The following is a 15,532-nucleotide window of genomic DNA, read 5'->3' on the forward strand; positions in this document are numbered from 1 at the left end:
TTTTCTGCCTAGTTATACTTGAAGGAATAGACAGCCTAAGAAATCTTTTAAAGTTGTACCTGCAATTTTGTACACCCAGTTCTATGCCTGTACACAAATACAGCTCGTGTTTGCATGGGTAAGTTGGGGCCAAGGTCTTCAAACAACAGGACAGTCAGGTTTGACTTCTAGGTAAGCAGCTTGATTTTCAAAGGTGATCAGCAGCTCCTGATAAAATTAGTGAAGGCTTCTAGTATTTAACTAATTTATTTGAGATCCTACATGTAGATTTAAGAAGCATATTTAGACAAGGTAGTGGGATGGCTCAAGCAGAAAAAGAAGCTGAAGTTGAAGCAAGAACGTCTTATCTAAGCATGGTTGTTTGAAAATACAGGGAAGGACAGAGTGAGTAAGTTAGTCTTTGTAAAAATTCCCCTCTTGAGGCTTGCTGCATGACTGGTTTGGCGATGGAACTGGAGTGTATGAAGGTTGCTTACTTGTCCCCTGAAAATTTTCTTTTGCAGATCTGGAACACTTTCTTCAGTGGGCGCTACCTGATCCTGCTCATGGGCATATTTTCCATCTACACTGGCTTTATCTACAATGACTGCTTCTCCAAGTCTTTAAACATCTTTGGCTCTTCCTGGCATATCCGCCCCATGTTTAGTAACAGCACGTGGAAGTAAGTGCTACGGGGAAGAAAACCAGACACAAAAATTTGCATGATGAAACACATTGACTTCATAATACAGACAGGTTCAAAATTTGTGTAGGGGTGGGACAAATCCCTCCTGTGGTTTTGGTTATAAACAATTTGGGTTGTTTGGCTGAATTAATAGCTGTAAAAATCTTATCTGAAAATTTAAGGTCCTCACAAGAAGTTAAAATTGCTGCTGACATGAGGAGGGACCATGGGTTGTAAGCATGGCCAAATTCAGCATATGTGTGTAGCACAGGGGGGTGCCATTCTTCACTGCCCTCCTGCTGCTTGTTTTCCATTTCCTGTGGTGCATCTTTCCTCTCCCCCTTCTATACTCATCTATAAGCCAGTATCTGGATATATAATCAGCATCCAAGAGAGAATAAAACCCAAGGAATACTTGGGATGCTAATCTCTGAAGTACCAGAGCTCACATCTCAGGGATGTGGGGCGAGTCAAGCAAGTCCAAGCCACCTTTTATGTCCTGCCAGTCCTGGATTGTTCCAGTGGCTAGGGAGGCTCTCAGCACGATGCAAGTCTCGAGGGCTTTCTGAGTGTAGAGCAGCTTCCCTTGGGCTGCCCTATGTGCTGCTCTTGCTGGGTGAATGCTTTTTATAGGGATGTCTGTAGGCATGGCATAGAGATGATATAGTCAAGCCCATTAAGTTCATTTATTTTGCTCTAGGCTCTTTACCCAGCTTAAAGCCCAGAGGACCTGAGAACATTTCAAAGGAAAGTGATTTATTCTATTCCCTCAAACTTTTCAACGATGATACAAGAATCACCATGTTAGGGGACCATTGTGTAAGGGTGCCATAACCTGTCAGGATGCCACGTTGATGTCTAGTCTCGAAAGCTTATAAAAGCTGGAATAAAATTTTTATGCCTTGCATGGCTAACACATATATATCAGCATATATATAGCACAAATACTATCTGCCTGCAGGCACAAAATGCCAGGGTAGGTCTAGGGAAAATGATATGTTTAGCCCTTAGCTCTCTTGAGATAAACATGGCTTTGATTTATGTGTTGGGATTAGTGTGTAAATTCTCAACTTTCTTTCCTTTTGTAGTGAGCATGTTCTTGAAGAAAATGAGGCATTGCAGCTGGATCCTGCAGTCCCAGGAGTCTACTCTGGAAATCCATATCCTTTTGGAATAGATCCAGTAATATAGTTAAATTGGTCTAAGATCTTTATTTATATGCCCTCTCAATTCTACTTACTTAGTTCATCAGAAGCTTCTTTCTCTCTCTCTTGTTCTCTCTCTTTCTCTACATATATATTTCACATAACCTTCATGAGCAGTCACTTGTGAAGCCACATCAGACACTTCTCACTCTCTGCAAGTTTTTTATTGCCTTTTTGTAGCATTATAGATGCTTGTCCTTAAACATTAAAGGATTTGAATACATTAATTCTTCTTCTCCCTCCAAGTTCAAAAGACAGTTAGTACAGCCCAGAGAAATGACCACAAATTTAGGAATCAGGCTCTCTTGAATCCTAATTCTGCCTCTGCCACTGACTTCTCAGTGCTAGCTTCCAGTTAGCTATAAAATTGGGATAATAATGCTTCCTCACAGAGACAATTTGAGGGTTACCTACTTGATATCTATATGGTACATTGGATATGTGAAACACAAAAGAAATATAAGTTTTACAAGTTACCTAAGTTTCATGTGTTGAAGTTGGTTCATCATTTCATCATTTCATCATTTCTCTTTTCTGTGAATCCTTCTCATTCATGCTGTACATTGAATTTAGTTAGGTTGCAGTCACTACCACCAAATTTACCTACTTACTTCCCTTTGTCCATCAGCACTAATTACCCTATTGCTAAGAGTACTGATCATGGTTTCACTCTGAATAAACACCCAAAGAAACCTCCAGTTCCTCTGTATCTGCCTTATAGCCTGTGGGTGTGTTTATTGAGAAAAGTATACATTATCGAGAAAAGTATATGTTATAGAAGCATGTCTGGAGATGGGCCCACAGAGTGCTCGGTGCATTTCAAGCAGTGATGTTTGGATGCATTTAAGCAATCTACATATTTCCCTTACCTTAGGGATTCCTCTGGATGTCAGTCCAGTCTACTACGTAAAATAGAGTAGCTTGTGTTCTTGCTGGCTGCTATTTACCCGAAGGGGCCATTCTGGCAGCCAAGGAGTCTGAGTCATGGCTAGGAGGGGGAATTTGGTAGAAGGCATTAGAGTGGCTCTGTACTATGTGACGATTCCCCTATGTCATGGCCTGTAGTCAGTCCTCCCTTGGCTGGGTCGGCCTGATCCTGACCTAGGTCTGCTGGGCAAGGATTATTTTTAGTGAATTGTTTTTTTCTGAAAACAAAGCACTGATCCTGCTGTGTCATTTAAGCTGCACTTGCAGCAGAACACGAAAGGTCTATGACAAGAAGAAAAACTGAGCTTAACTGGGCACTAGATGGCAGCGTTGTTTGCTCACAGAGGATTAGTGGGCGTGCTGGATCCAACAATAATCTGAACTACTGACCTAACAGTCAGGAAAAGGGCACTGGAGCACGTTTCTGTAGTGTGGACACTTTTGTGAAATTCAACTGGTTCACCCACCCTAAAGGGCTGGACTGTTGATCTTGTTAAGAAGAATTTTTTGCAGGTTTAGGATGCCTTGATTCCTTAAGGAGAAATACTCACCCTGGCTAACGAGATCTGAATACCCTGGGGGCTCCTTGAGTACTAAAGATTTAAAATTAATGTAAGGAGTCTGTATAGAAATTAGTATTTTATTTGGTCTACAAACCTCCCTCCCACTTTTTCTCGTTTTGCTGGGTGGTGCATTAACTGTGACTCACATTTATGAGCCTCTGAAAGAACAAGTTCCAGAATAGGCATGTACTCACCATGCTCTGTGCAGAAAAACTGAAGCAAAGAAATCATTTAAGTTAGATGCAGTGTACCTAAGTGCTACCCCAAGTCCCTGGTCAGGCAAGGATTCTTAGATTCTCTTATAGGCTTCCTTGCCTTTCTGCTACGTTTCAGTGGTTTCCATGATTATAATAATTGGGCTGCTTCTCTGAATTTTGACCAGAGATGTCTTTCAGTTTCATGAGTAGGTATAGAGGCAGATAAAACTCTTGGTTTAGAGGTGATAACTTTTATTAGAACTACTAAATAGTAGCAAAAATTTCTTTCTTTGCAAGCTTTTGGGTCCAAACACCTTTTGTCAGGCAGAGGGGAATTTGAAGATTGTAAAAGTTCTCCCAAATAGAAAAGAAACTGCATCTTCCACAGGGGAGGTAAAGGATGGTGAGGTTCCCCTGGGTTTCAAAGTCCCTTTGTGGAAAAAGTTGCTCTGTGAATATGAATAGGAATATGAAAAGTTGTTCTTTGAATATGAGTAGGAATATGCTTTCTTGTGTTTATATTAGGGTTGTGTATTTGGCTGGTCAAATAAAGGTCAGTCAATTGACTGGTCATATATCAATCCAAAACTAAAAAATTGCCAATAGTTCCAAATAATACAAGGAAAAAGCACACATTTTCTGTTAAGAAATGTGTTGGAGAACAATAAAAAAATCATATTTTTGTCAAGAAATCTGCAAAAAAGTGTAGCTTTTCTTGTAAAATTGCTACAGTCTTTGACTGGTCTAAAAATATGCAGTCAGACTAGTCAATTGGTAATATTTGACCAGTCAATTGACTGGCTTGCCAACCCTAGTTTAAATGAACATATATTCTACCTATCACTACTTTTTTCAGCAAATGTTGGAGCTATTTTAGTAATGGAGGTGGGAGATTCCCATCTCTGATCCTCTGTGTTACAGAGAGGCAACACTGCCATGTAGCTAGGACATGACTGGGAAACTCCAGATGTTTTTAATGGTTCTTTCACTGACTGTGTGACTTCAGGCAAGTGGCTTCCTCCCTCCATGTTTCAGTTTCCTCCTCTGTAAAACAGGGACACTACTTAACTGGGAATCATTTGGTTAAAAAGCTTTATAAAAGAGCATTGTATCATTGTACTATTGAGATTGCAGTCCTAAGTAGAGCTATCAAAAGTAAATTGGTGGCATTGACATTCATAGTGCACTGACTTCCAGGTCATTTTCTAAAGAATACCTGATAATCTTGCTGCTCTTGTCTCTCTGTTTCCTCTCTTTTTTCCCCCAAAGATCTGGAACATTGCTAAAAACAAGCTGACTTTCTTAAACTCTTACAAAATGAAGATGTCTGTTGTCATGGGGATTACGCAGATGGTCTTCGGGGTGATACTCAGCCTTTTCAACCACATGTAAGTTTCATTGTTACATTTCAAATGGTTTCAAATGATGCTGTTCTGGACTACTGTGCTAGAGATTTGGACCCTAGCCCTGGGTGTGTTCTTATCTTTATCTCCCTGAAGGATGGGAACCTCATTTTGGTTTGACAGTAGAAGATACTAGTAAAAATCAGATTTGGTGATGAGCAGTGGACAAGTACCTGGATAGACTTCTGTAACAGAACTGGTCTCAAGTCCACAGGAGGGAGGGAGGGATGGAGTACCAGTCCTCTGGGGGTTGTGCTGGAGACCTGGCCATGCTCCTTGCACTTTATCCTTAGGGAGTTAATAAGATCACCAGCAATCACAGTCTCCTCATTAGGGTTGTAGCAATTCTTCTGCCATGATTACCCCCCCACCCTTTTCTGATTTCACAAAATATTTACGGAGATACAGAAGAGCAGCTAAAAGTGCATGAGGTTTCTTTCAATCTGTTTCCTGCTAATATGTCTGTCTCCTGGTTCTGATCCTGAGCCCATGGAAGTCACCAGGAAGCTGATGTGTATGCATGTGTACATGACAGCCAGCACCCACCCTCTGTTCTGGGAGTGAATCAGATTTGTAGGACCTCTGCCTCATTAGCTACAAAATTGAGAGATATCTAATGAGTGAGGCAAGGGTCTGCGGGAAGAGACAGGATGATGTCCTGGTTAAGGCAGTTGAAAGCTGCCCTGGAAAAGTGAATTCTAACTTTGATCCTGTGATGTGGAGCAAGTCATATAAACCAGGCTTTTTACTAGGGACATTACACTACACATGTATGCTATTCCTTTTCTGGGTGCCTAACTTAAGACCTTAAATAGTTGGAGAAAAAATTTCCAACTATTTAAGTTGGTCTAATAAAAGGTATCAGATTCACCCAAAGAACCTTGTCTGCCTATGTCCTTAGACCAACACGACTACAACCTATACCCCTGTAACTTAAGACCTGGGGTTTGATTTGCCCAAGAGCTGAGCACTCACAGCTGCTACTGAATTCAATGGGATCACATGCCGTGCTGTAAAATGCCAAGTACTCTGAAAAATGAGGCCCTTGTTGTCCAAACTGCTCACCTAAAATGAATTTGACCCTTTGGACATGCTCAGCTTTAATCTGTGTGCAGAAGGGTCCCATGTGGAAAGTGGGGATAATGGTACCACCTCCACTTGGAGGTCTGTTGTGAAGATAAGTTCATTAACATGTGTAAAGCACTCGTAGGCTATGATGTGAGCATAATAGAAAATCCCACAAGAGAATTGCCAGCTCTGTCTTCAGAGCAGGATTTGAATAGCATGCAGTAAATTAGGCCTAGAGCCACACACTTGACTAATCAGGATAAAAAGAAATATTATATAGCTGCTTATTCAGTGAACACCATCCACCCTGAGCACTGAGTGAAACAGGGGTCCTGGGGAAAAATGTGTGTGTGTTGTGTGTGTGAGGCTGTCATTAGAAAAGTATCCTAACACCTTCACACAGGGGGCTAAATTTAAGGTTGCCTGGAAAACCTTAATTCTGGCATTCCTAATATTGAGCACTTCCTTTGTTAAAAGAACGCTAAAGTTGCATAGCTCTTTAATGTAGTAACCTAGAGGGGGCCTGGGCTACTATAGTAATGGGCTTAACTATAAGAACCTGAATAATTTATGTTTAAAATAATATTTGTATTTAAATTGTGCTTTTTATCACTAAGGCCATATCCATACCACCTTCCTTTTGTTCATGGGGCTGCCACTGAGAAACAAGCCCCATCTGCTTGCTCCTTCTCTGTGCCTGCCCAATCTAGGCAATTAATCAGTGAGGGCAGATTAGAGGGGCCCAATGTGTGTGTGAGGGGGCTTGCTTTTTTAGCAGCAGTCCAAGGCTTACCAAGGAGGCAGGCTAGCATTTGCCCTAAGGATACCAGCATCCTAAATTTGGTATCCACAGTGGTCTGGTTCTAGTTTTATTTTTCATACACTAAAATGATGTTCCATGCAGCCTTTGCTCAATGGCCTTGCACTGTATCGCTCATACCAACCTCTTTATCATTTTTTCCAGCTACTTCAGGAGAACAATAAACATTGTCCTGCAGTTCATTCCAGAGATTATATTTATCCTCTGTCTCTTCGGCTACCTGCTCTTCATGATTATATTTAAATGGTGCTACTACAATGTCCATGTATCCCAGTATGCACCAAGCATTCTCATCCACTTCATCAATATGTTCCTGTTCAATTACAATGATCCTACAAACAGCCCCTTATATACACATCAGGTACGGACTCACCAAGGTACTGTCCCTAGTTTTAGTGAGTCACTGTACCCCAGCATAGCCAAGTGGTGCAATTTGCTATGCTACTTTACAATTTAGACCAAAAACTGTGTAAACCTGAAATTGGTCCTACCCTTCAAGCAATTCCAGTCTGTCGAGAAGAGGTCTAAGGGCTGAATCCTTCCCTCTGTGTGGCAGATTACACACAGGTTGACAAGGGTAGAATTTGGTCCTGTATAGTGCCAACACTAGCTCTTCCTAAGGTGTAGCCCTGTCACCTTTTTGCTTTCTTAGAAGAAACTCTTATCTCTAGGCAAGGGAATCCATCTGTGTAGGAGGAGGGAATGGGCAGACCTTGGGCCAGCCTGGTTGGGGAGGTCTGTTCTCTTGGTATTCTCCTAATTATGCTGGTATTGAGGAAACAGACCTAATTACAGAGCAGCCACAGGGGAGGGATCTCATATTACCTTGCAAAACTTGTTCCCAGCCCCATCCTGATACCAGTATGATACAAGGGGCTCTTACCTAGGATATACAAGACCCAAGCTCAAGTCCTTGCTCCAGTAAACTTAAGACAAAGTAGAACAGCTCCAACAGGGAGCTGTGATTGAGAAAGAGATTGAGAAAGACCTACCTCAGAACAGCTTGGGTGTGGGAGAAAAGCAAAGCAGGAAATTTGAACTTGAGCTACCCAGATACCGGGGGGGGGTGTGATCATCATGCTCCTGACTACTCCAGGCTGGGTCTGTCTCTTTATCACACTGGCTTTAACCATAACTTTCATTTTTGAAACATCAGCATTTTTCCAACAAACAAAATTTCAGCCCCCAAATTATTACCAGATCTACCCTGCAGTGCTAAACAGGACTGGAAAACAGAAAGTGGTCATTTTAACCACCCAGGAACACATGGAGAAGATCCGTTGAATAAAAAAAATGCCATTTTTATAGCATTATATTTTAGGATGATAATTTCACTTATTGAAAAATGACAATATTTGAGATATCCCTTTAATAGGTGTGTTTGTCCCTTGTAGAAGGAAGTCCAGAGCTTTCTGGTCATATTTGCCTTGATTGCTATTCCATGGATGCTTCTGATTAAACCTTTTATTCTCCGAGCCAATCACCTGAAAGCTCAGCGTATGGTAAGGGCACAAAATCTATCATCACATTAAGCACAGGTATAGTTGCAAACATCTTGGTTTTCAGTACACTGGTGCCAAAGTTGACTGTTATTTTTCAACAGCATTTGGTAAAGAGCTAACTGTTTTTCATTGAAGGAAATGTGAGTTCTACCAATGGAGGCAGATTTAGGCCAGCATTGAGCCGTTTTGGAAGCTGTAGGCTATGTCCAAAGTTGTCAAAAGAAAATAATTGTGAATGCTTCAGTTTCTTGCCATGCTTCACTTCCGACATGAAAGGACTTGGATGGCTTGCTCCTTGTAAGCTGAGAGCAGAGCTAAAATTATGTTCCTGTCCTCTGAAGAGACTGTCTACAGTGCTCAAAGAAAATACCTGATTTAAAGGTGTGACTAGCTATTTTCCAACAGTGTTTTCCTCTCTCAGTGATAACAATTCCTATTATCTAGTGCAGTGGTTTTCAACCTTTTTTGTATCAGGACCCATTTGTAAACACTGATGACCAGTACTGACCCAATGACCCTCCCCCCCGACCCACCCTCCCCCCTGACCCCAGCCCCCCAATGTCTGGGACGTGGGGAGTGGGAGGAGGTGTGTGGGGCAGAGAGGGCCTCAAGCTCCCCCTCGCAGGCTGGAGCTCTGCCAGTCTGCAAGGGAAAAGTCACAGTTTCCCACACATTGTTCTGCTTGAAAGAAGAATCCATTAAAAAAATTTGTTGAATCATTTTTTAAAGTTTGTTCACGACCCTTTCATATATTCTTGTGACTCACTTTTGGGTCACGACCCATGGGTTGAGAAATGCTGATCCAGTGGAAGGCCCTTCTTTCCTGTGTATTATACACTTTGACCTAATCTTGCATGCGGCTGGCAAAATTGCAATTTCCTTGTCGCTTATTTGTTCTGTTTGTTACAGCAAGTGAAGGATTCTTATTTGCTTTTAACATTTTCTTTTGTTTGTAGTTAGCTGTGGAGATGGGAATACCTTTTATATAGCACAAATGACTTCATTTAAAAGGAAAGAAGCTGGTTGTGCTCTGTGACCTTTTCTAGTCCAGTAACTAAAGACCTATAATGGAAAGCCGGGTCCCTAAGAGATGTCTGTAGAACAACATTTGTTCTGTAACTTCTTATATTTCAATTCTTCTGGGACTTCAAGCAAGTATTTTTACATTGTTGACTGCAGCTCCTGCTCTGTGCCAGGCAGCCAACAACATCTGATAGCTTTTCTCCCCCATCCTATTTCAGCCAATGATTTTCATATGTCAGCTACCCGATCAAATCTTAGATTTGGCCAGATTTATACAGCTGCAGCAAAATGTGTTCTTTATGCTGACATTCAAGCCAACTTAAGATAAGCAAGTATAATAGAGATTACTGATACAATGGAACAAAACACATTTATGAGGCTTTTCCTACAAAACGTGTTGAAAGTAATAACGAATGCCAGGATATCTGTTAAAAGCTGCTGATTCAGTAATGTCTGAGGCTTTTTTTGTGCTATGAATTCAATTCAATACAGGACATTGTTGAAGCCAGGTGGTCTTTTGAAGCTATGATCTTTGAGTCATGGGTCAAGATATGTTTTATGTTAAAATGCCACTCATTTGAGGATGCTGCACAAATAATGGTTGTGGAGAGAGGCTGAGAGGCCTTGAGACTTGTCATAGGCCATAGCCTCTGGAGGTCTGAATTCTGCTTCCATCTTTCAGAGTCTTATTGTATGACCTTGGGCAAGTCACTTATTCCCTCCAGCCCTGATTCCGCTCTTACCTAAACCAATCTAACTTCATGGACTTTGACTACTGTGGGGTTAACACCAGTGTAACTGCAGGAGGGTGTCAGGCTTCCCATGCCTCAGGTTCATCATTTCTTAAAAGTGGACAGTATTCCAACGTGCAACATTGCAGTGGGCTTATGAGGCCTGAGTAACTTTATGTGTATTATACTGGGGCCCTTGGATAGAAGATGCCCTCAAAATTGAAGGGTTTTCTTTTTTATTCTTGCTAGTGATTGTGATGGAAACACTCTGTTTCTCTAATAAATGTCAGATTACTCCTGATATTTTTTTATGTTGTAGGCTGGCTGTGTTATAATTGTGTAGTCATCCTTCTATACCTATATAAAACTATGTACCATATCAGTTTTTCTTTGATGAGTATTTCCCCTTGGAATCATTCAAGAAATTCAAATAATATAAGCTGAGCCATTCTCTTTTGCTTTTGAAAGCTCCAGTTACCACCAATCTCAGAAGGCCCTGCTGGTGACACTGAAGTGGAGATCACTCAACCCAACAACTCCAAGAAAGCTGGTCGTGAAAACCATAGTAGTGGCCATGGGGGACATGATGATCACGAGGAAGAGGTAGAGAAATCAGGGCAGGATGGGAGAGAAGAACCTTTTGAATCCTCAAACCTGTGCTTTGACTAAACCTGAGCCTAATCTTTTGGAGACTCGGGCAGGTCGAACTTCTTTTCCATTACTTTTCATTTACATGCTTTGCTGAATTTTTAGTGGGGAGTGCAAATGACAAAAGACCATAGAAAAAATAGTCTCATTTCCTGTAGGAAAGCTTGTTCTTTTGTGCCCTCTTGTCCAAGTAGGAAACATATACATTTAGATTTTTAGATTAAGCACCTTGGTTTGGGGGGTTCATGCCTGACCATAGAAATATATAGGATTTGCCAGAATCTGGACACTTAGATTCAAGACCCCCATAGGCCAGCATCTTGCCTTTGACAGGGCCAGCATCAGAGCCCCCTGCAGGCTGATTTGGGACCATATTCCCTATATGTAGCTAGAGATTGGTTTAAGCACCAAAGCACATGCCTTCCAGTCCCCTTGAGGCTTTATCCATTGCTGCAGGAAAGCAGTTGCCATATTTCAAAAGGCACATGAGTTTTCTGTGTTAAAAGAATTTGAAATCTGGAGAGAAAGATGAAAACAACCAAAATTGCCAGTGTTGTTCTGACCTGAATAGACTGATCCAGTACATACTGAAGTCAGCACAGAGATGCGCATTGAGTTCAGCAGACCTTTGAGCTTCTACACAAAGGCTAGGGACAGACATTCAAAAATCCTGAGTCTGAATTGATTCAATCTTTGCAGGTTAGTTTAACCTGGGTAGGCTGAACTGGTTTGTAACCATACAGACATCCCCTCTGGACTGAGGAAATTCAGGCACATGCCTGCAGTGGCTCAGGCTAGAAGCTGGGGGGTGATAGAGAAGCCCTCCCTTCCCTTTTACAGTGCTGAGCCAAGGGGGTGTGGCCAGGCTCCATCAGGACACTCTGAGTAGAGAGGGGTTCCCCCCACCTTGATGAGAGCTCTGTTATCAGCACTTAGCACCCCATCAAAAAAAAGCCTCTCTCGTTAGTTCAAGCTCTTCTTAAACAACTTTTTCCAAGGAAGGAACAGAGGGACATTACCAGCTACTTGTTGATTAGCTCCAAAAAGCCCTAAGCTGACAGTGTTCTGTCTGCCTCTGTCCTGTCTGCTTTACACAGACACCTCTTAGCATTAGCTAGCATACCACATACTGGCTATGGTCCATGCTGTGGGAGAGAAGAGGAAGGGATCCCTACTTGAGCAGCAAGTGGTGAGGTGGGGATGGGGCAGGGGGAAGCCGGGAAGACCCTTCTGTGCCTACAAGTCTCTGCCAGAGCTCCAGTGATGGAGGGGAGGGGAGGGGCCAGCACAGCTCTCTGGAGCAGAGAGCCCAGCCCAGTCCAAAGAGCATGCTGGGATGCTGGGGGACTCTCATTTAACTTAAACCAGGAAGGGGTCTGGGACAGACATTGCATAAAGCAGTTTGACCCAAATCAGTTAAGTCTGATACTACATTCAACCAGGTTTATCTCAAATCAGTTTCAGCCATTTTCAGACTGGTTTGTGTGAACTGAATGTCTGTTCTATTACAGGTTTAAGCCAGTTTCTGATCACTTAAACTGGCTTATGTGTAATGTCTGTCCCTAGCCTCAGGGTTTGGACAAACAAAGGTGCATCACCATGAGTTAAAAGGGAATGGGAACTTGCCAAGCATCAACTTCTTTGTGGAAACTATTTCATGTGCCTGTTCTTCCACAATAGTGATCTGATCCACAAGCTAAACAGTAGTAGGGCTCATTCAGGAGTTAGCTGCCCTGGTTATTTACTATCAAGTAAGACTGGGCAAATCTTACTGCTACCCTTCCCCAGGTTCACTGTGTAGTGGTGGGCCAGCTTAGGCATGCAGTGCACTGTGGGGTGGGGGTAGGTCATGGAGATATGGTGCAGCGATGGCAGTGGGGGTGTCCATGGGGTATGTTGCTCAGAGGGAGTTGCAACTTGCTCTGGTGCAGCTCACAGGATATGTGGCCCCTCCTTGGAAGTTGCACAGCCCCAGCCCAGAGCTAGGTAGCACTGATTTGGGTGGGTGTTACATATCTCCCATACCCTTGTTGTGGGATAAAACTTGCCAAAAACTGATGCCAATTTGCGAGCAGCTGTGAAAGAGTTAACACTGGACTGAACCCACCCCTTTGACTTTGTGGCAGGGAGAGAGAAGTTGGCAGCCATCTTTTAACACAGTGTCTTTATCCTTCTATGCTTCCACATAGTGAAGTTCTGGTGAAGAAAATCTGCTCCCCTGCTTAAAACATGCACCCCAGTTTTGGAGGGCTGATTTTTTGGGGGACAGGTACATGTAGTATGCTAGTGAATACAGTAAAGTGCAGGGAAGGCAAATACAGAGTGGTTATTTAGCAGTTGTTTTTCACTGAAGTTTTTCTTTTTCTGAGTCTGGTGCCTGGGAAGATAGAACAAGCAGAACAGTTTACCTGATCACTTAAACAAGCAGACCTGTCCTCTTGTCAGACAGCCGGATGTTGCTCCTATCACCCTGAGGAAGGAGATTGGCGCACCTACATTGTATAGTGTATTACTGTTCCACTAGCACAGAATGGAAGTGAGGCAGCTTCATTTTTGCATCATTTCAGTTCAATTTTGGAGACATATTTGTACACCAAGCAATCCACACCATTGAATACTGCCTGGGCTGCATCTCTAATACGGCATCCTACCTCCGGCTCTGGGCACTAAGCTTGGCTCATGCACGTGAGTTATTGCTTCGTGTTGTTCAGCTGTAACAATAATCTGTGTTCATTGCTGCTATGGGAAATGTGTCATTGTCATTGGAAATCTTTATTTTCACTGAAAATGAAAACGAAGCTTCTGCAAACTCAGAATCTGCTGTGGGATTTTCCACCTGGAAAATTGAAGCAAACTATTCTGCATCGAAACAAATTGGTATGATTTGAGAGTTGTCAAACCTGATTGAATATTTTGTGGCTGTTTGATTTGTGTTCATACTAGCTGCTGAGGGGCTTCATGGAAGTTGTAGTTTGGGTGTCTCATGCCTTTGTTCTCTAATATAGGCCAGGCCCTCTGAATTTCCTGTGATGCACTGTAGTTTCCTCCTCTGGTAGCATCATCATAATCCGTCATGGGAAATTGAGCCTAGCCCTAGAGATGGATGAGGGTAGTAAGGCAGCCAGGTTACAAGACCCATCACAGCAGCAGCTCAAGGGGACAGATCAATGTTAAAATGACCTGAAACATGACATTTTCCTTCAGTTTAACAAATCAAAATGACAAAGCTCATTTAAAAAATATTGAAACCTTTAATTTTGACCTGGAATGGTCACATTGAAATAATTCAAAACTTTATATTTCATGGGGAAAAAAATCACCATTGCAGTTTTTCTTGATCTAGGAGGAAAGCAGATGTTGAAATTTCAAGCTCTTCAGAAGGTCTGATTTTCAGCCATCTCTGGTTATCATTATCATCTATTTATTGAGTGAGTGGCAGTACTGCCTGCTTCTGGGTATTGTGCAAACCTGGAACAAAAAGACAGTCCTTTCCCCACAGAGGTTGCAGTTTAGAACCAGACAAATATAAAAAATAACCCCTTAATGCAAAGGTGCCTGACTGGGAAGGATGGCTCTGCCCTTCCTGTCGTAACATTCTTGGCACATAAGTGAGTGTAGTAGTGAGTTAATTGGAAGTAAACTCACGCTAGCTTTATATTAGAGATATAGGTGATTAAAAAGAACTTAAGTTCAATGGTGAAGTACTTAGATGTACAGTTACCTTTTTTATGAACATGTCATCTCTAAGCTGTTTTTAAGAGTAGTGAATCTGTTTTAGAGAAACATTTCAGCAAGAATTAATTGAGGGAGGTCCTGTGCCCTGTAGTATGCAGAAGGTAAGGGTAAGGTGATCGCTATGGTCTCTTCTGGCCTTATTATCCTGGATTCTGTGAACCTATTTGGCTTGGGGAGGTTCATATAGGAATCCATAACAACTATTTGTAATTCCCATTCATCTGAGTTCTTACATCAAAATGTGGTCCCCGGGACCTCTCTGTAGTGGCTAAAGAAATGGAGAGGAAAAATGAGCCAGTGCAGTGGTTAGGGTGCTGGCCTGGAGGAGACTTGGGTTCAACTCCTTGATTTACCACAAGCTTCCAGTGTGACCCTGGGCAAGTTGCTTTGTCCCTCTGTGCCTCAGTTCCCCATCTGTCAGAGGAGAGAGGTGCACGTTTCTACCCATGCAGCGGGTGCTGAGGAGTAAATGTATGAAAGACAATAAAGTGCTCAGGTACTCACCATGAAAGGAGTCATTAGTAAGTGCCTTGGATATATAGTTCCCTGGTGAGCACAGTTTCCCTGTCTAGTGTAGACAGGACTCTTCACTCCAACTCTGCTACAACTTTGACATAACATTGTGCTGTAGGTTGGGTTTTGAGCTTGCTGATGGGGCCTAAGCTTGGTTTTACAGTTAGATATATGATATGGAACTTATCACACTTTCCAGGTGAACAGAACTAGTTCATTCCTTTTCTAGGTGCTCATTCTCAATGTCTTCCATAAGAGGAAGTGGCCGGGCAGAACACATACGAAAGTCCTCAGCTAGCATAAATCAGGCTATAAAGAGACATCACTAGATGAAGTGAATCAGCTCTTCTGGGATGCATCCTGGCTCCTGCTGGGCCCCTGCCACTCCTGGGAGCCAATCCTGCAGGAGAACAGTTGGGGCAAGCATCTGCAAACTGAGGGGACCCCAGGGTTTCCCCATTTGCAGAGATGCACCCTGAGTCAGGATCACTGGGCATGCCTCTGCAAATGGGAAAACTGGGCAGGCATTTCTG

General features: G+C 42.5%; 1 protein-coding gene across 5 annotated transcripts in view; it reads left to right on the forward strand.

Annotated features, from left to right (window-relative positions):
- ATP6V0A4 (ATPase H+ transporting V0 subunit a4) overlaps positions 1 to 15,532 on the forward strand; it is a 57,044-nt gene that overhangs the window by 38,038 nt on the left and 3,474 nt on the right. For 3 of the 5 annotated variants that reach the window (XR_003093034.1, XM_025198881.1, XM_006019556.3), the window contains exons 13-19: positions 504 to 661; positions 1,753 to 1,846; positions 4,826 to 4,944; positions 6,992 to 7,208; positions 8,242 to 8,349; positions 10,572 to 10,706; positions 13,319 to 13,436. Coding sequence is in view for 4 of the 5 variants with exons in the window: in XM_025198881.1 (XP_025054666.1) it covers positions 504 to 661; positions 1,753 to 1,846; positions 4,826 to 4,944; positions 6,992 to 7,208; positions 8,242 to 8,349; positions 10,572 to 10,706; positions 13,319 to 13,436 (949 nt within the window). In the remaining variant the exon portion in view is untranslated. The remainder of the gene's footprint in view (positions 1 to 503; positions 662 to 1,752; positions 1,847 to 4,825; positions 4,945 to 6,991; positions 7,209 to 8,241; positions 8,350 to 10,571; positions 10,707 to 13,318; positions 13,437 to 15,532) is intronic. The other 2 variants (XM_025198883.1, XM_025198882.1) reach the window with 2 other exon arrangements.

This window comes from Alligator sinensis, unplaced genomic scaffold, assembly GCF_000455745.1.
Source record: "Alligator sinensis unplaced genomic scaffold, ASM45574v1 scaffold74_2, whole genome shotgun sequence".
Taxonomy (NCBI): Eukaryota; Metazoa; Chordata; order Crocodylia; family Alligatoridae; genus Alligator; species Alligator sinensis.